This window comes from Hyperolius riggenbachi, chromosome 12 (genome assembly GCF_040937935.1).
Source record: "Hyperolius riggenbachi isolate aHypRig1 chromosome 12, aHypRig1.pri, whole genome shotgun sequence".
NCBI classification, from domain to species: domain Eukaryota; kingdom Metazoa; phylum Chordata; class Amphibia; order Anura; family Hyperoliidae; genus Hyperolius; species Hyperolius riggenbachi.
The window spans coordinates 174984492-175004342 of NC_090657.1; the positions used below are offsets into that span (position 1 = coordinate 174984492).

The 19851-nt window shown below is 49.3% G+C and overlaps 1 protein-coding gene across 1 annotated transcript in view; it reads left to right on the forward strand.

The window, feature by feature from the left end:
• The first annotated feature begins 2240 nt into the window (after positions 1 to 2240).
• Positions 2241 to 19851, forward strand: part of LOC137542259 (protein-tyrosine kinase 6-like) — a 70497-nt gene continuing 52886 nt past the window's right edge. Inside the window, exon 1 of the mRNA XM_068264038.1 lies at positions 2241 to 2814. Within this exon, the coding sequence (XP_068120139.1) occupies positions 2597 to 2814 (218 nt within the window). The 5' untranslated portion in view covers positions 2241 to 2596. The remainder of the gene's footprint in view (positions 2815 to 19851) is intronic.

The following is a 19851-nucleotide window of genomic DNA, read 5'->3' on the forward strand; positions in this document are numbered from 1 at the left end:
CCCTCCGGGGAGGACGGGGGAAATAGGTACAGTAGAACGTAAAAGAGGCGCCCAATGGATATAAAACACTTTAAAATCAATAAAATGAAAAGAATTGAGGTGGCTTACCTCATGAGACGACAAACTCACTATAGGTAAGGAAGTTTAATAGAATAATAAGCACAGGCAACGCATTTCGTGGGTCTATGCCCACTTCCTCAGGCCAAATAAAGTGCCTTGACAGTCTATATGCCGCACTTGGGGAGCCTCTAGCTTAACGCGTTTCGTGGGTCTATGCCCACTTCCTCAGACCAAATAAAGTGCCTATAGATAGCAAAAAGAGGTGCTCAGTGCTTCATATATACACACAAATAACATTATAAAATACACAGTACAAAGTACAATCATCCTAGAGGCGCCCCAAGTGCGGCATATAGACTGTCAAGGCACTTTATTTGGCCTGAGGAAGTGGGCAAGGTAAGCCACCTCAATTCTTTTCATTTTATTGATTTTAAATTGTTTTATATTAATTGGGCGCCTCTTTTACCTTCTACAGCACAGGTAAGTGTCCCCAGCTACACTGACTCTGCAATGTATACATATGGAGCACAGGTAAGTGTCCCCCAGATACACTGACTCTGCAATGTATACATATGGAGCACAGGTAAGTGTCCCCCAGATACACTGACTCTGCAATGTATACATATGGAGCACAGGTAAGTGTCCCCCAGATACACTGACTCTGCAATGTATACATATGGAGCACAGGTAAGTGTCCTCCAGATACACTGACTCTGCAATGTATATATATGGAGCACAGGTAAGTGTCACTCAGCTACACCGACCCTGCATTGTCTACGTATGGAGAACAGGTAAGTGCCCTTAGCTACACTGACTCTGCAATGTATACATATGGAGCACAGGTAAGTGTCCCCAGCTACACTGACTCTGCAATGTATATATATGGAGCACAGGTAAGTGTCCCCCAGATACACTGACTCTGCAATGTATATATATGGAGCACAGGTAAGTGTCCCCCAGATACACTGACTCTGCAATGTATACATATGGAGCACAGGTAAGTGTCCCCCAGATACACTGACTCTGCAATGTATACATATGGAGCACAGGGAAGTGTCCCCCAGATACACTGACTCTGCAATGTATACATATGGAGCACAGGTAAGTGTCCCCAGCTACACTGACTCTGCAATGTATACATATGGAGCACAGGTAAGTGTCACTCAGCTACACCGACCCTGCATTATGTATACATATGGAGCACAGGTAAGTGTCCTCCAGATACACTGACTCTGCAATGTATACATATGGAGCACAGGTAAGTGTCCCCCAGATACACTGACTCTGCAATGTATACATATGGAGCACAGGTAAGTGTCCCCCAGATACACTGACTCTGCAATGTATATATATGGAGCACAGGTAAGTGTCCCCAGCTACACTGACCCTGCATTGTCTACGTATGGAGAACAGGTAAGTGTCCCCAGCTACACTGACTCTGCAATGTATACATATGGAGCACAGGTAAGTGTCCCCAGCTACACTGACTCTGCAATGTATACATATGGAGCACAGGTAAGTGTCCCCCAGATACACTGACTCTGCAATGTATACATATGGAGCACAGGTAAGTGTCCCCAGCTACACTGACCCTGCATTGTCTACGTATGGAGAACAGGTAAGTGTCCCCAGCTACACTGACTCTGCAATGTATACATATGGAGCACAGGTAAGTGTCCCCCAGATACACTGACTCTGCAATGTATACATATGGAGCACAGGTAAGTGTCACTCAGCTACACCGACCCTGCATTATGTATAGATGGAGCACAGGTAAGTGTCCCCAGCTACACTGACCCTGCATTGTGCACATAGGGAGCACAGGTAAGTGTCCCCCAGCTACACTGACACTGCTTTGAGTCTATGACAGTTGTGTACACTGTACAGTACTTTGAATCTCTCTAGGTAAAAATCTATATACAAATAAATAACTTCCTAGGACACTATTTGACTTGTAACGTTCAGCTCCACTTCATAAATGAGGGTGAAGGGCGATGAGGACATGGCAAGCGCAGTAAAGCAGCCACCTCTCGGAGGTGAGTTATACATGATTTCTGAGAGCTTGCAGCGTGTGTCACCGCACTTTGTCACTCTTTGGCAGCTTCAATTGGCCAATCCTTGTTTTCCCTGAAGTTTTGAAATCACATTGCGCCATGTGACCAGCTCTCTGGAGGAACGCCAGTCAGCAGTGAAATCTCCCGCTGTGAGGAGACGCGTTTCCTTCCTGAGGTGAAGAAACAGCAGGTGAAGTTCTGCCCAGTCCCTCTCCTCATCTTTCTTACGAGAAGTGTGGAGGCGTGTGCAGGTAGCAAATGACAGCAATGAGGAAGTACCTGGAGAATCGTGTGACCTAATAACACCTAAAGACTCAATCAGCCGGTTCCATTCGCATACTCCCTGTAGTCTCGTGTCTCTCTCGTCCTCCTTGCAGGGTTCCTCGACTGGAAATTCCGGGCCGTGACATGCCGGCCCCAGTCATGTAGCAGCGACAGCTTTTGGTTAGATCTGTCTGTTGGCCGCAGAAGGCTAGGTCATCATGAGCAAGGTGGTGCAGAGATACATCGCCCTGTGGGACTTCGAGGGGTGTGGAGAGCAAGAATTGAGCTTCAAGACAGGGGACCGCTTTCAGGCTGTGGACAGTAGCAAGGAGTGGTGGATTGTGGAGAGGATTACCGCTATCGGCAGCAGAACCGGTGAGAAAGGATATGTACCCGCTAACTACCTGGGAGAAGAAGGATCTGTCCAAGAACAGCCGTAAGTACAAGCACTGGGTGAAGGCCAAAAGTGGATTAAGATGCCCTAGGCAAGATAGCAGTTTTTGGGGGCTAGCATTCACCAGGCCCCTAGACACTCTCCAGGCCCTAGGCAACTGCCTAGGTTTGCCTTGTAAAAATTGGAGAGACCGAGAGCCCAATATAGTGTAGTATGTCGAGCAGTGAGAAGGTTATACTCACAAACATGGGTTACCACACAGGCAACCACTGTATAAGAAGGTGAGGAGATTAGGCCTGTCCTCACTCAGGGTTAAGAAGTCGCTCTCTGTAGATCAGAAGAAAGGGGTAGATCACCCCTCCACCAGAGGTGGACACGGTATAACAATTGTAGAACAGAGGCGCCAGCAGGATAAAAATGGATAAGACGTTTAAAAATTGCTTGGAGGAAGTGGTGGACTTACCTCCAGAAAGCAGACACGAAAGACTGTATAGTAACAATCACATTTATTAATTAGTACCCAAAAAAAGTGCAACACGTTTTGCAGGCAACGCCCGCTTCATCAGGCAATAGGGTGGGAACAAACAGAAATTCGGTATTAGCAAGTATAGCGCCTCGGGCGCCTAGGTTTGACTTGTGGATGATCCGTCTCTGATGAAGGCAACAGGTGTGTCGAGTCAAGAAGAGCCCTGAGATGACACAATTTTGGGGTGGGAAAAAAACTTCGGAAAATACACTTGAATTGACAGGGATATAATGGCTGCCATATTTATTTTACTTTTACAACAATACCATTTATCTGGCATCCTGCTGATCTTTCATGCATCAGTAGTGTCTGAATCACACACCTTAAACAAGCATGCAGGTAATCTAGTCAGACGTCAGTAACATCTGCTCGGCATTCTTGTTCAGGGTCTATGGATAATTCTCTACCTCTAATATTTTATGCAGATCAGGTGCACTGACTGAAGTGTGACTGGATTAGCTGCATCCTTGTTTCATGTGAGTGATTCAGACACTACTGATCAGAGCCAGGACAAGGTCATCCAGCACCCAAGGCTGAGACACCAAAGTATGCCCCTCCATCCCTCCCACCCTAGCCGTCACACACTGATTGCTATTAGACTAGACACAATACAAGTGCCAGAAATTCTGGCATCCATGCTTGTGACCATATTTTAAAGGCACTTGTATTGACCTGATGAAGCGGACTGAGACCCTTGAAACGCATTCACTTTTTAATCGTGCTGAATAAATAATTTTTACATTTACCCTGTGGATTGGGTTCTTCTATCTGGAGTGATAAAGATACCGCCCTCCACTTTATTATTATCTTGTTGTTTCATCACATTACCTATCTTTGCGCGCTTCCACCCGCAGTACTATACATTACATCTCCTTTAGAGGTGTTCAACTTCCGGGTGTGGCGTTATCTACAACCAAGAAGGACCAACCAGGAGTGCGGCCATCCAGTACCAGTAGGACCTGAAATGCAGAGCGGGGGCGGTCATTTCCCCGTTGGCGATATACGGTGGTTGCAGGGACTGCAGCCCACCTTTGTGAGTAAAAATACTCTTGTACTACAATCTAACATCTAATACCCCACAGTACTGCACCATTTGGCTCCTGGTCTCTCCATGTCATACAGGTGACCATGGTGTCCCCACAGTCACCACCTTTTTTACTAAAATATTGTTTGTTAATAATTTTTTGCACAGTATAGAGGTAAACTTAAGTCACTGTGGTCAGTGGTGCTCAAATACCCCTTTTTAAAATTCGAGTTTGGTCGAATTCGAATAGTAAATTATTCGAGGTCAGTCGAATATTTGAGTCGAATAAATTTTACTATTCGATTCGACCTCGGACTTCGAGCTCACTATTCGAGTCGGTATTCGAGCTCATTATTCGAGCTGACTATTCGAATTGGCCTTAAATAGCTTCCCAACACTTGTTTTGAGGGTGAATGATGCAAGAAACATTTTTTTCCACGTAACAACAGCAAGTGATTATGTGGGGATGTTCCTTTAAAAAAAAAAAGGTGAAAAGAGAAGTTGTGTCCAGAATTTTGTTCAGTACTGTATATACTTCTTCTTCTTCTTCTTCTTCTTCTTCATCTTCTATATCTTCTTCTTCTTCTTCTATATCTTCTTCTATATCTTCTTCTTCTATATTGTCTTCTTCTTCTTCTTCTTCTTCTTCATCTTCTTCATCTTCATCTTCTTCATCTTCTTCTTCATCTTCTTCTTCATCTTCTTCATCTTCATCTTCTTCATCTTCTTCATCTTCTTCTTCATCTTCTTCTATATCGTCTTCTTCTTCACTTATTTCTCTTTTCATTTTTTTTTTTTTAAAGAAATGCAGCTATTTTTGAGCGTAACAACAAATAGCTGGTGGCGCACGCATGTTGGAAGCGCCATTGTATGTGCTCCCTGGCAGTGGAAACACACAGACAGCAGGAGGTAAATTCAGCAGCAGGAGGAGGAGGATGAGTGTGTGGCAGCATGCAGTCAATGAGGCAGGCAGCGTGACATAATAGCCCTGGTACCTAGCGGTGATACCAGGGCTGTAAATAAACACAACAGGAGGTCCCAGACAGCGGTCGTGCAGCCCACATTGTGTCCAATACACAACTGGGACAACACAGTTTTCAACCCGGGCACCTCAGAAAAATTAAACCTTTTTTTGTAATGGTTTTGTAGTTTTGGTTTTACAACCAATTACACAGATATATAGCTATTTTTTGACGTAATAGCTGGTGGCAGAGTGGCAGCAGAAGGTAAATCTGTGTACCCTGGCGGTGGGAAACACAGACAGACAGCAGCAGCAGCAGGAGGAGGAATGGAGGAGTAATTATGTGAGCAGCTATTGTTTGACGTAATAGCTGGTGGCAGTGTGGCAGCAGAAGGTAATTCTGTGTACCCTGGCAGTGGGAAACACAGACAGACAGCAGCAGCAGGAGGAATGGAGGAGTAGTGTGAGTGTGGCAGCAGGTAGGCAGCGTGACATAATAGCCCTGGTACCTAGCGGTGATACCAGGCCGTAAATAAACACAACAGGAGGTCCCAGACAGCGGTCGTGCAGCCCACATTGTGTCCAATACACAACTGGGACAACACAGTTTTCAACCCGGGCACCTCAGAAAAATTAAACCTTTTTTTTTTTAATGGTTTTTTGGTTTTGTTTGTAAAAGAAATTACACAGATATATAGCTATTGTTTGACGTAATAGCTGGTGGCAGAGTGGCAGCAGAAGGTAAATCTGTGTACCCTGGCAGTGGGAAACACAGACAGACAGCAGCAGCAGCAGGAGGAATGGAGGAGTATTGTGAGCAGCTATTGTTTGACGTAATAGCTGGTGGCAGTGTGGCAGCAGAAGGTAATTCTGTGTACCCTAGAAGTGGGAAACACAGACAGACAGCAGCAGCAGGAGGAATGGAGGAGTAGTGTGAGTGTGGCAGCAGGTAGGCAGCGTGACATAATAGCCCTGGTACCTAGCGGTGATACCAGGGCTGTAAATAAACACAACAGGAGGTCCCAGACAGCGGTCGTGCAGCCCACATTGTGTCCAATACACAACTGGGACAACACAGTTTTCAACCCGGGCACCTCAGAAAAATTAAACCTTTTTTTTTTTAATGGTTTTTTTTGTAAAAGAAATTACACAGATATATAGCTATTGTTTGACGTAATAGCTGGTGGCAGAGTGGCAGCAGAAGGTAAATCTGTGTACCCTGGCAGTGGGAAACACAGACAGACAGCAGCAGCAGCACACAGCAGCCCACTGTAGGTGTAAAATGTGTGGCTGCAGGCGACGTAATAGTCAAAGTGAACCAGGCTGGCTTAGTGAGCAGGAGCCAGGAGGTGGTAAAGGGTGGTAAGGCACATTAACGATGGTTCTTAGCCAGTTCATGTCCCCCTCTCGCCGACAACAGGGGCCAGGAACTCGCCTTCCACCCACGCCTGGTTCATCTTGAGAAACGTCAGTCTGTCCACAGACTTGTGAGACAGACGTGAGCGTTTCTCGGTGACCACGCCACCAGCTGCACTGAAGCAGCGCTCGGACAGCACGCTGGAAGGGGGACAGGACAGCACTTCCAGGGCGTACTGTGCCAGCTCGCTCCAGATCTCCAGGCGCTTGACCCAATACTCCATGGGATCAACAGGGGCATCGCTGTCAAGCCCGCTGTAGGACCCCATGTAGTCAGCCACCATGCGGGTCAGGCGCTGGCTGTGACCGGAGGAGGATGCTGCTGCATGCACCTCCTCTCTAGTCACTGCTGCCGGAGCCTCTACAGTCCTGTAGAGCTCGTGGCTGAGAGACAGCAGGTCTGTGGGGCGCTTGCTGCTGCTGGATGCAGGCACCTGCTGCTGCCTCTGTGCTGGCTGCTGGACAGTGGGGGTGGAAGGCTGGGGGAAGGCTTCCTCCAAGCGCTCAACAAGGGCCTGCTGCAAGCTCCTTATTTGTTGCGCTGGGTCTCCTCCTGCAGGCGGCAGGAACTGGCTCAACTTCCCCTTGAGGCGTGGGTCCAACATCATGCTGATCCAGATGTCCTCCCTCTGCTTCATCTGGATCACCCTGGGGTCCCTGCGCAGGCACGTCAGCATGTGCGCTGCCATTGGGAAGAGGCGGGCCACGTCTGCTGGCACATCGACGGCAGTGCTGCTGTCCTCATCCTCCTCCTCTGCCTCGTCAGCCTCATCCTCTCTCCACCCCCGCACCAACTCAGCTGCACTGTGCTGCTCCCCCTTATCAGCAGCAAGGTCAGGGACCTCCACCAAGTCCTCCTCCTCCTCCCCCTCAGAGGTGGACTGTGCAGCTGCTTGCCGCTCCTGCTGGTCCAAGGCTGCCGCTCCCTGTTCCAGCAAAGCATCGAGGGCCCTGTTCAGCAGACAAACCAGGGGCACCCACTCGCAGACCATAGCATGGTCCCTGCTCACCATGTTGGTGGCCTGCAGAAAGGGAGCCAGCACTAAGCACACCTGCTGCATGTGCCTCCAGTCATCATCGGGGACGATGGACGGGATGTTGCTGGTCTTGTCCCTTCTCTGAGCGGCGGAAACAGTGGCCAGGGCAAGGTACTGGTTGACAGCGTGCTTCTGTTCAACCAGACGCTCCAACATCGCAGGGTGGAGTTCCAGCGAGTCGGAACGTCAATGATCAGCCGATGGCGTGGCAGATCCAGCTCCTTTTGCACGTCTTCCAGGCTCGCACAGGCTGCAGCCGAGCGCCGGAAGTGACGCACAACGTTCCTTGCCGTTTCCAGCAGTTCGCCCATCCCCTGGTAGGTGCGCAGGAACTTCTGCACCACCAGGTTCAGCACGTGGGCAAGACAGGGGATGTGGGTCAGGTTTCCCCTGTCTATTGCGGCAACCAGATTGGCCCCATTGTCGGCCACCACCTCTCCGACTCTGAGGCCTCTGGGGGTCAGCCAAATCCTCTCCTGCTCCTGGAGTTTGGCCAACACATGGGTTGCCGTCAGCTTGGTCTTCCCAAGGCTGACCAAGTGCAGCAGCGCTTGGCAGTGGCGGGCCTTCACGCTGCTGCTGAGGCGGGGGGTTTGGCCAGGTGTGCCGGAGGATGGCAGAGGATCGGAGGAACCTGCTGCAGTTCCCCTGACCCTGCGGGGTGGCACCACCCACTGTGTTGCTGCTGCTGCTGTGCCCGCTGCTGCTCTCCCATCCTCACCCCCTTCCACCAAGCTGACCCAGTGGACAGTGAAGGACAGGTAGCGGCCTGTCCCGAAGCGGCTGCTCCAGGAGTCCATGGTGACGTGGACCCTTTCACCAACCGCGTGCTCCAGCCCTCGCTCCACATTGGCCATCACAAAGCGGTGCAGTGCAGGAATGGCCTTGCGGGCAAAGAAGTGTCTGCTGGGGAGCTGCCAGTCTGGGGCTGCGCAAGCAAGCAGCGCACGAATGTCACCCCCCTCCTGCACGAGCGTGTACGGCAGGAGTTGGGAGCACATGGCCCGTGCCAGCAAGCCGTTCAGCTGCCGCACGCGACGGCTGCTGGGAGGCAGAGCCCTAACCACCCCCTGGAAGGACTCGCTCAAAAGGCTCTGGCGTGGCCTTTTGCTGGCACGGGAATCAGCAGACACAGCGGAGGAGGCCACTGAGGACTGGCTGCCAGAACAGGCCTCAGTGTCGGCGGCTGGAGTTGCAGAGGGGGGAGGAGCAGTGCGTTTCCGCACTCCTGCTGGTGCTGCTGGAGGAGCAGGAGGGCGGGTGGCTGCTGTTGCTGCTGCTGCTGCTGCTGCTGAAGGCTGTGCAGTGATGGGTGTGGTGCCACTGCCAGCACCAGATGCCTTCAGCCTCTGGAACTCCTCATGCTGGTGGAAATGTTTCGCAGCAAGGTGGTTGATGAGCGAGCTGGTGCTGAACTTTAAGGGGTCTGCACCTCTGCTCAACTTCCGCTGACAGTGGTTGCAAGTGGCGTACTTGCTGTACACTGTGGGCATGGTGAAAAAACGCCAGATTGGTGACAAAAACGACCCCCTACGGCATGGAACCGCTGCTGCCTGTCTCCCTGTGGTGGTTGGGGGGGGGGGCTTGGGTGCGGCTGGTGGTGGTACTGGCAGATGCTGCTGCTGCTGAGCCTGAGACACCAGCAGGCTGTGGGACCTGCCTACTGCTGCCAATGCTTGCAATGATGCGCCTCCTTGCAAGGCCCACAAGCGCATCCTCCTCCTCCTCCTCAGAGCTGCTGAGGACGACATCCCCTGGAGGTGGTGGCACCCAGTCTCTGTCTGTCACCGTGTCATCATCATCCTCCCCCTCCTGAAACATGTCCTGCTGGGATGATGACCCCCCAAACTCCTCTCCTGATGCATGGATGGGCTGCTTGACTCTCGCCACAGTCTTGCTGTCCAATCCCTCATCCCCCAAAGTGCCCATCAGCATCTCCTCCTCAAAATCGCCAACAACAGCAGACAATACCCTGATGGTGCCTGGGGTAAAAATACTGCTGAGTGACAAGTCGCCAACTTGTGACGGTGAACTGGCCTCCTCCTCCCCCCCAGGCCCTGCTGGGCGGCTGCTGCGAACAGGGGTGGTGGTGGTGGTGGTGAGGGTGGAGGCCTCGGATGCAGAGCTGATGGCGGGCTGCTCATCCTCCGTCATGAGTTGCACCACAGTGTCTGCATCCTTTTCCTCAATGGGACGTTTCCGACCCGGCTGGAGGAAAATCGGAGCAGGTGCTACACGCTGCTGCTGCTGTGTCTCTGCAGCGTGAGTTGCAGATGCTCCTGCTGGGCGGCGCCCAAGGCGTCCACGGCCAGTGGCTATGGGAGGAATGTTAGCCACTGACGCTGCTGCTGCTGCTGCTGCGGAACTGTGCATGGTGGCGCGGCCGCGGCCTGCCACAATGCTGCTCCCTCTCCTCCTGATTCCCTTGCTGCCCTTCCCCTTGCCCAAACCGCGCTGGCTGCCACTTCCAGACATCTTCGATGTTTTGGGCGTATAGACAAAAGTTTTTTAAAAGGGCGGGTGAAAAGTGGGGTACTTTAATGGAGTGGGTTGGTGGGTGAGGTGACTGAGTGAGTGTCCCTAGTACAGTAAGTAAGTAGTAACAGTCAGGAAGTACAACTAGCAGTTACAATAATCAATCAGTAATCAGAAGGAAATAGAGTGTGTGTTGTGTGTACACAGACAGTGAGTGCACACACGCAGGAGCTAGTAGCCTATGAACAGTGACTGAGTGTCCTAGACTCCTAGTACAGTAAGAGTAACAAGTAGTAACAGTAAGTAACTAACTAATTACAATAATAAATCAGTAATCAGAAGGAAATAGAGTGTGTGTAGTGTGTACTCAGACAGTGAGTGCACACACGCAGGAGCTAGTAGCCTATGAACAGTGACTGAGTGTCCTAGACTCCTAGTACAGTAAGAGTAACAAGTAGTAACAGTAAGTAACTAACTAATTACAATAATCAATCAGTAATCAGAAGGAAATAGAGTGTGTGTAGTGTGTACACAGACAGTGAGTGCACACACGCAGGAGCTAGTAGCCTATGAACAGTGACTGAGTGTCCTAGACTCCTAGTACAGTAAGAGTAACAAGTAGTAACAGTAAGTAACTAACTAATTACAATAATCAATCACTAATCAGAAGGAAATAGAGTGTGTGTGTACAAGACAGTGAGTACACACACGCAGGAGCTAGTAGCCTTAGCCTTAGCCTATGAACAGTGACAGTGAGTGTCCTAGCCTAACTACAATACTAAATACAGAATCAATCAGTAGTAAAGGACAGCAGCAGAAATACTGGTATAGATGAGAGAAATATACTAACAGAGGACAGGAGAGAACAGCTGCCCACACAGGCAGGCCCTGAGGCCTAAAGCTGTGTAAGCCTGCAGCAGCTGTGTCTCTGTCTATGTAACACAAAAGCTACTAACTAAAATACAATGTCTATCTAACTAACAACAATATAGGTGTATATAGGAGGTGTATGTGAGCAAAAACGCTAGGTAAATGAACACAATAGAGCTCTTGCTAAGCCAAAGCACAAAGGAGCAACTCTCTCTCTGTACAAGTCTCAGGCAAGCACGGAGAAACGGAACATGGCGGCCGCTATTTATAGGGTAGGGGCTGGCCAGGGTCCCCCTCTGTGATTGGCTGCCGTCAGAGGGCCTGGGAGCCCTCTGATTGGCTCTAAGGACATCAATCTGGGCTATGACGCTATTCGAGCTCGGTACCGAGCTCGAATAGCGCCGTTTGCTCGAATAGCTCGAATAGTGAATGGGCTATTCGAGTGTACTCGAATACCCCATTCGAATAGCTCTAGCTATTCGGAGCTCGAATACCGAGCTCGAATAGCTGAGAAAGAGCTCGAATATTCGAGCTACTCGAATATTCGAGCTCTGCTGAGCACCACTGACTGTGGTTAACTTCAACGAAACCTGATGCTATAGACACTAGAATGGACACTAGAGATAATATTTCAACATAGCATCATAGCGCATCGTACTGCTGCGCAGCGCATATGATGTGAACGGCAGAAGAGCCGTCTACGCCCTTCTTTCGTTCTTGCATGTCGCACATCATACGCGCTTCCAAATGCACACGGAAGCGCATATGATGTGAGCGAGGCCTCAGTTTTAGGGTTAGCCCCCATAGGGGGTGTCTTAAGGTTAGGCACAAGGGATCTGTGTGAGGAATAGGTTTAGCCATAGCAAAAAATTAGTAAAATATTGGTAATATTTACCATCAAAATCCAGTTGTACAATATCGCTAATTTTAGCAATACTTTACTTGCAACAATCCGTTCACTCTTTTTTCCAGGTGCCTATTTTTCATGTATGTGGTATACACTACGAGGGGGCCGCTCCCTGCGTAGTACAATGCTTGCACTGCTTTTCCATGTCTCCGTTGCGTCACATAGGACAAGTCATATATAGCATGCCATGTAGGATACGTCCAAAATTAATCATGTACCCCGGGCCATTTCTGGTCATTTTGGTTCCCCAGGCAGGGAATCTATTGCACCCCCAATCTTGTAAATAGGGAGAACATAACTTACATCTATTCTTTTTGCCGGCACCAATAACAAATTGATATGTTTTATACAAATACAAAATTGTTTTTCTAAATACTCCTGTGAAAGGAAACACAAATCATTTCCAGGCCAGACACAGATCATCAACCCAAACTTACTAAACCAACACAACAAACCCTTCCTCTAATCATTAACTTGTGTGCGTATCCACTTCATGAAAACAATGATACGGTTTACGTACAGCCTGAGTCTTTACGTGTCAGAATACTATCCAGGAAATCTGGAACTTAAGTACGCAACAATCAATATAGATCAATTACAGTTTTAAAGGATACCTTAGCACATACAAAAATGTAAGAATGGGGGTAGCAGGCATGTGTAGCGGGCTCTCCTCATGCCCACCGCTCCCCCGTTCTCCTTCATTACCGTGTACCGATCCCCCAAACTTACTTCCTGGTCGGTGTGGTCACAGCTGACTGCTCAGGTGCTGCCTAGCGGACGTGCATCCTTGAGCGTGCACACTGTCTCACTACATCATAACTGCGCAGAGCGCTCCCGACTGAGGGCGTGCAATGAAGGATGCGCGTCCTCTGGGCAGCACCTGCACAGTCAGCCACAACCAACCCGGACCAGGAAGTAAGTTCGGGGGAATGGTATACAGTGATGGAGGAGAACGGAGGCGGGGGGAGCGGTGAGCCTCAGGAGAGCCCACTACACATGCCTGTTGCCCCCCGTTCTTACATTTTTTAATTTGCTAAGGTATGCTGTAGCTTCCCTGGTGGTAAGGACTAGTGTTGGGCGAACACCTAGATGTTCGGGTTCGCGAACGTTCGCCGAACATCGCCGCGATGTTCGGGTGTTCGCGCCGAACTCCGAACATAATGGAAGTCAATGGGGACCCGAACTTTCGTGCTTTGTAAAGCTTCCTTACATGCTACATACCCCAAATTTGCAGGGTATGTGCACCTTGGGAGTGGGTACAAGAGGAAAAAAAAAGATTTGAAAAAGAGCTTATAGTTTTTGAGAAAATTGATTGTAAAGTTTCAAAGGAAAAACTGTCTTTTAAATGTGGAAAATGTCATGTTTCTTTGCACAGGTAACATGCTTTTTGTCGCCATGCAGTCATAAATGTAATACAGAGAAGAGGTTCCAGGAAAAGGGACCGGTAACGCTAACCCAGCAGCAGCAGCAGCACACGTGATGGAACAGGAGGAGGAGGCGCAGGAGAAGAAAGCCACGCTTTTTGAGACACAACAACCCAGGCCTTGCATGAGGACAAGAAGCGTGCGGATAGCATGCCTTTTACCGCCATGCAGTCATAAATGTAATAAAGATGAGAGGTTCCATAAACAGGGACCGGCAACGCTAACCCAGCAGCAGCACACGTGATGGAACAGGAGGAGGCGCAGGAGGAGAAGGCCACGCTTTGAGACACAACAACCCAGGCCTTGCATGAGGACAAGAAGCGTGCGGATAGCATGCTTTGTACCGCCATGCAGTCATAAATGAAATAAAGATAAGAGGTTCAATAAACAGGGACCAGGCGGCAACGCTAACCCAGCAGCAGCAGACGTGATGGAACAGGAGGAGGCGCAGGAGGAGAAGGCCACGCTTTCAGGCGCAACTCAGGCCTTGCATGAGGACAAAAAAATGCGTGCGCAAAGCAATGCAATGAGTAGTTTTCAGGACACAATGGGCTATTCGGAGGAGCTATTCCCACCCCCACAATTTTCTACCTGTGAAAGGTCAATGGAACAGCCACAAATGTTGTGCCCGGATTCACAACCTTTTTCTGTGGAAAATGCACCTCGCACTGAAATGCAAGGCGAGGCCGAGGATGAACATGACGTCAACAACTCAACATGACGCAAAATGGGGGCGGAACAGAAAGCTGCTTTCAATGTTTTGAAGGCCTTAATTGCCTCCGGTGGCCAGTTAGATGCATCATTCATCACACCCAAATCCCAGAGCAATGTGTGCAGGAATTTGAATCGCAGGAGGTGTACCGAGATCATCTGGACAAGTGACCAAGTGACAAGTGACAAAGTGAAAAGTGACCAGTGACAAAGTGACAAAGTGACAAAATGACAAAGTGACAAAGTGACCAGTGACAAAGTGACAAGTGAGAGGTTGTTCTGGGGAGCTCTACTCCACTGCACACAGTCACATATGAGGAGAGGTCTCGTCGGTACTGCTGATCCTCCTCAGCTTGCTCAAAGCCTTGAGGGTTCCTGAAGATCCTCTGCTTGGAGTTCGCCGGGGTTCAGCTTGGTGTCGGGGTCGGCGGCGTCCTCCTCAATCCAACGTGGCAGATCTTCTGTTGAAGGAAAAAAAAAAAACATTTTTAATTAAGTCCAGTACCGCTTCTGAAGGACTCACCAAGAGATGCAGGAGCGCTTCAATCTAGCGCACCATCGCTCGCTGGGTGATGTCCCTCCCTACGCGCTGGAATTCTACGCTGCACATGCTAGCACGCTTTTGCGCAGTGCCGAGGCGATTCCAGCAGCTAGCTACCAAGCTTCTGTGGATCTGATTGGGCCACCATGTTGGATCTCTGCCAAGTCCTCCAAAATTTTGAGCAATCCACGTTGCTTGTGACTGAGCAGTGACAACTCTACAGTCAGCATTACAATACCACTGCTGTGTTTACTGAAGAAATCAATGTTGAAGATGGAAACCGCTGGCATGATGCAAGTGGGGGAATCTGAAGATGAAAACGATCAGCGTGATGATACCCACATCAGGCAACCTGCCTCAGGAAACGCTGGTCCCAGCTATGACAAAGAACAGGACGAGGAACAGCTGGAGTTGGAGCAGGAATTGGATGCCCCCACTGCCGAGGGACAGAGCGGTGCACGTTGGACTTCCACAATTTATCGGGAATGGACAGCAGAAGAGGAAGAAAGTGATGCTGGTGACGAATATGGTGCATCACAACAATCACAACGCTCACAAGAACATGAAGACAGAGGAGTCTGGCAGGATTCTCTGGCACACATGGCTCAATTCATGCTAGACTGCATTGAACGCGGCCCGCGCATTATTCACTATTCATTATTATTTATTATTCTGGACAACACCAATTACTGGGTTTATACCCAGTTTATACAAACACAATGTTAAAAAACTGATTGAAGAAAGTGTCAGACAGGTCAAAAATGGAACAATTCCAGCAGGCCCTTGAGGATGGAGACTTTAGAGAGGAGATTGACATCCTCCTCCTTCTCTAGCCAGTTGTACGCCGACAGACTGACTTCAGCAAACCCAGGAGGACCAGGAGGGCAGCAAAGAACACAAGCTGCTGCTAGTGCCCAAAAGGGAATGGTATTGGCAGTGTCCTTGGAGTGGGAACATTTTCTGACACCCATGCAGCAGCCCACAGAACAGCAATCGGGCAGTTCCACGTCCTCCAACACCAATCGCCTGGAGAAGATGGTCAAGGACTACATGTCAGATGGCGTAGCTGTGTTGAACAATCCATCTGCAGACAGACGGTGAGTGTGACAGCACAGAAGGACCATGGCAACCCACTCATAGTACCACAGTTTGATAGTGCTGCCCAAAAAATTATATGGATCGGTGGACCCGGACAGTACTGGGAAGTGGGAACGCAGATTTTAGTACCTAAACACACGATACAACATGTTTTCCGGGGTCGGACTCTGAGGCACATACAGATGGTCCCGATCATCATCCTCATCATACAACTCTTCTCCTGAGTCTGACCCACCCACCACCTCTGCCACCCCAACATCCCCAGACACAGACCCCTCATCGTCCTCAACATTAACTTGGGATGCTGGCCTGAGCCCGACCTCCTCCTCCTCATCAGGCCCCATCATCTCCTCAATGGCAGCCCTCAATAATCGCTCTGGTGCCGGACCGATGGACACAACGTTCTCCTCCGGGGAGGGCTGCTGCTGACCACTGGCTGCTGGGGTTTATGTTATAGCTTGCGTGGGGCGTTGGCTGTTGCTGTTGTTGGGAGTGCTGCTCACAGCGGAGGTCTCTGAGGAACTCATGGTGAGCTCATATAGTGGTTGACGTTGAGTGGAGTATTACTGATCCCAGCAATATACACACTGACTGGCAGAGTACGCAATGCTATATAGTGGTTGACGGTGAGTGAAGTACTACAGATCCCAGCAATATACACAGTGACTGGCAGTACAATGGTATGGGTGGGTGAGCAGAGTACTACAGATCCCAGCAATGCTATATAGTAATGGGGTGACTGAGTGAGCGGCAGTGTACTACTGTTCCCAGCAGACACAGAGTGGCAGTAAACACAATGCTATATAGTGTGGCTGAGCGAGCGGTGTACTACTGTTCCCAGCAGACACAGAGTGGCAGTAAACACAATGCTATATAGTGTGGCTGAGCGAGGTACACAGTGTGGCAGTAAACAGAATGCTATATAGTGTGGCTGAGCGAGCGGTGTACTACTATTCCCAGCAGACACAGAACAGTAAACAGAATGCTATATAGTGTGGCTGAGCGAGGTACACAGTGTGGCAGTAAACAGAATGCTATATAGTGTGGCTGAGCGAGCGGTGTACTACTATTCCCAGCAGACACAGAACAGTAAACAGAATGCTATATAGTGTGGCTGAGCGGTGTACCACTATTCCCAGCAGCGACACAGAGCACAATGCTATACAGTGGCGGGTGAGCGGTGTACCACTATTCCCAGCAGCGACACAGAGCACAATGCTATACAGTGGCGGGTGAGCGGTGTACTACTATTCCCAGCAGACACAGAGTGGCAGTAAACAGAATGCTATATAGTGTGGCTGAGCGAGGTACACAGAGTGGCAGTAAACAGAATGCTATATAGTGTGGCTGAGCGAGCGGTGTACTACTATTCCCAGCAGCGACACAATGACTGGGGGAACCCTGGCTAGCGTGGCTGGAGCGCGAACTACCCTGCCTGCCTACCCAAAGCTAAACCCACAGACAAATGGCGGAGATATGACGTGGTTCGGGTATTTATTTACCCGAACCACGTGACAGTTCGGCCAATCAGAGCGCGTTCGGGTCCGAACCACGTGACCCGTTCGGCCAATCACAGCGCTAGCCGAACGTTCGGGGAACGTTCGGCCATGCCCTCTTAACGGTTTGGCCGAACACCATCAGGTGTTCGGCCGAACTCGAACATCACCCGAAAAGGGTGATGTTCTGCAGAACCCGAACAGTGGCGAACACTGTTCGCCCAACACTAGTAAGGACAAGGCTGACTTGTTGTTAAAAAACTTGCTACAAACGGTATGGACGAGTTAGCTTCGTCAACGCTGAAAATTGGCATGGAAAGAGTTATAACGGTGTATGTACTACCACAAGAGAAAGATGTGTGACGGGGGATACAGGAGTGCGGAGCTAATGGACCCCACAACGACCAGACCATGCTGCTTGCAGACAGTGGGAAAAATAAAGATCAAAATACTGCTTTAGCATAAACAGCGGTAAATGACGTGCAAGTGTGCGTGTGCGTGGGCCCTTAGTAGTTGTACCACACAAGGAAGATGTTTTAGGTAAACACTGGACAGTATTTATTTCTGCATCTGTAGATTTATTTCTTCATCCATATTTAAAGAAGATTTTTCTATTTGTGATTGAAAAGTTTATTTTAGAAATTTTCATTTAACTTTTTGACATGATTTCGTATTTAAAACTTTTATTATACTCAAAATGGATACTAGACCCTTGCTTGATGGATTTTAGTAAGTTGCAAGCAAAAATTTCACAAAAATTAATTGAACCACTTTTTGCGCAGAAATCCTGCAGAAATTGAGCGCTAGGGAGAGTAACAAGGTTATGAATACCACCTGCCATATTATTTTAAATGCTATTCAGCCCTTCTTTGTTATTCTAAATAGAGATGGCCCAAACTGTTCCCCCAGCGAATAGTTCGCAGCAAAAAACAAATGTTCGCATTCGCCCCCTCAGGTGAACATATGGCGTGTTCGACCCTATACATTGTGATTGCGCACTGAGGGGCGCACGCAAGCCGGGCTAACGCCTGCACAATGTGACCCAACTCCAGCGACCTGGAAGAGGCCGCTCGGGGTCTTTACGTAAGGGGGGTGGGAGCAAAGGAGAACAGGGGGAGCAGTAGCTATCAAGGACAGGTCCCCATACATGTCTGCTCCCCTGCGTTTCTCCTAATAGTCTCGGCTTTGGTATCCTTTAACATCATACAGGATTCGAATAAGATGAAGGCAGAATAGCCGAAAGCTTACGTTTATTTTTTTAAGTTAGCTAATAAATGGTATCATCCTGATTCAAAACTTCTTGCCAATACATCTCAGTGACTCTCTAGAGAGCCACAAATCTCAACAAGTCTCTATAGAGTAACAAATCTTAGTGACTCTTTGCAGAAAAACAAATTGCTTTGACTCCCAGTATGGTAATGAATCCCTGTAGGGTAGCAAATCTCAGTGACTCTCTATACACTAACAAGTATTTGTGAGTTTCCATAGAATAGCAAATCTCAGGGTCTTTCTGTACAGAAATTATTCTCAGTGAACTGACACAGAAACTGGGGGAAGGAATTAGAACACACAGCAGAAATTCTGAGTAAGTGGAGGAGGGTGTAAACAGCTACCAACACCTATAGGACCTAATTTAGAAAACTAACCATAGGTCACAGCATCATTGGGGGAAAATGTCCTATTTATATGGTTTATGGCATGCAGAGGGGGAGGGCAGGGAAGCAGGTATGGGAAATATCTTGGAAAGAGTTCATACTAGTGTATGGACTAGTAATAATATAGGCATTATAAGAAGCAGCTCTGAGGAGGAAGTTTGGCAGAAAAACAAGATTTTCCGGGAGGTTTCTCATCAACGAATAAACAAGCTGCCAATGGCTATAATTGCTAAGATACTGATACTAAGATACTCCCGATTAATCCTGGGGCAAACAAGGGGAGTGGCCACTTCTTTCCCCAATATAAGAGGCAAAGACACAAAACGCTAGATCAGATCATGTTGGGACAGCAGAGGTGGTAGGTCTGGGCTGGCCAGCGTATCCAGCCCCCTTACCCAAGTGATGTCACCCTTAACTGACACACACAGGCCTGGATTAAACTCACAGGAGCCTATAGGCACAGATGTCCTGGCACCTTCGACTTCACTCTCCGTAAACCTACAAACCCCCACCGATCCGTACCGCAAGTGTGCTGGCTGGCCCAGCTGTCACTTCTCCCTTACTTACCTTGCCCATAGGTAGGTAGCTACAGGTGTTCCTAAGTATGAGGTAGCAAGAAGAACTCTCAATATTAAGTAGCTAGAGGTGCCCCAAAGTATTATGCTGGGGATACACGGTACGTTTCTGTACCATGTATCGACCAGCTGATCCGGCCAGCTGATAATATTCAGCTGGCCCGATCAAGCCGCTCGACCCCCGCCCACTCGATTCCCGCCTGCGGACAATGGCAGGGAATCGAGCGCTGATAAGGAAGCGCCGGCGGGGGCGAGCGGTAATCGATCCACGCGGACGGGCGGGGACGCGGGTGGGGTCGATCCAGCGGCTAATCGAGCCACCGGTCGGTCGACCCATGTATCCCCAGCATTAGGTAGCCAGAG